This window comes from Fukomys damarensis, unplaced genomic scaffold, assembly GCF_012274545.1.
Source record: "Fukomys damarensis isolate Sample0158 unplaced genomic scaffold, DMR_v1.0_HiC HiC_scaffold_7, whole genome shotgun sequence".
NCBI lineage: Eukaryota > Metazoa > Chordata > Mammalia > Rodentia > Bathyergidae > Fukomys > Fukomys damarensis.
The window spans coordinates 18,133,238-18,133,598 of NW_022900919.1; the positions used below are offsets into that span (position 1 = coordinate 18,133,238).

Sequence of the window (361 nt, forward strand, 5' to 3'; positions counted from 1 at the left end):
CGCGGGCGGGCTGGCGAGAGGGGAACGCGGTGAAGCGAGGCGGAGGCGGGCTGAGGAGCGGCCGCCTGACTTACATGGAAGTGATATTCCTTGAGATGTCCGTGATGTTCACGCTGGCGTTCCCATTGCTGTTCCCTGAATCCTGCCCTTCCAGGAGGGGAAAGAGGTTCCCATCGTCCGGCCGCCGGCAATTGATCTCAGTCTTGCTGCAGACACAATTTGCAGGGCAAGCCAGCACGGAGCCCACATAGTCCAGCCAGACGCTTCCCAGCAAGAAAATCCGCCAGAAACTACACTTGGCTGGGCAAAGAGAGACATCCATCTCCGATCGCTGCTTCTAAAAAAGAGGAGGAGGAGAGGA

General features: G+C 58.4%; 1 protein-coding gene across 5 annotated transcripts in view; it reads right to left on the reverse strand.

Annotated features, from left to right (window-relative positions):
• The window catches only part of Ntrk3 (neurotrophic receptor tyrosine kinase 3), a 356,741-nt gene extending 356,386 nt beyond the window's left edge, over positions 1–355 (reverse strand). For 4 of the 5 annotated variants that reach the window (XM_010621034.3, XM_033761083.1, XM_033761084.1 and 1 more), the window contains exon 1: positions 75–337. In XM_010621034.3, the coding sequence (XP_010619336.1) occupies positions 75–322 (248 nt within the window). In that variant the 5' untranslated portion in view covers positions 323–337. Of the gene's footprint in view, positions 1–74 lie in introns of all 5 variants that reach the window. The other variant, XM_010621033.2, reaches the window with a different exon arrangement.
• Positions 356–361: the final 6 nt, after the last annotated feature.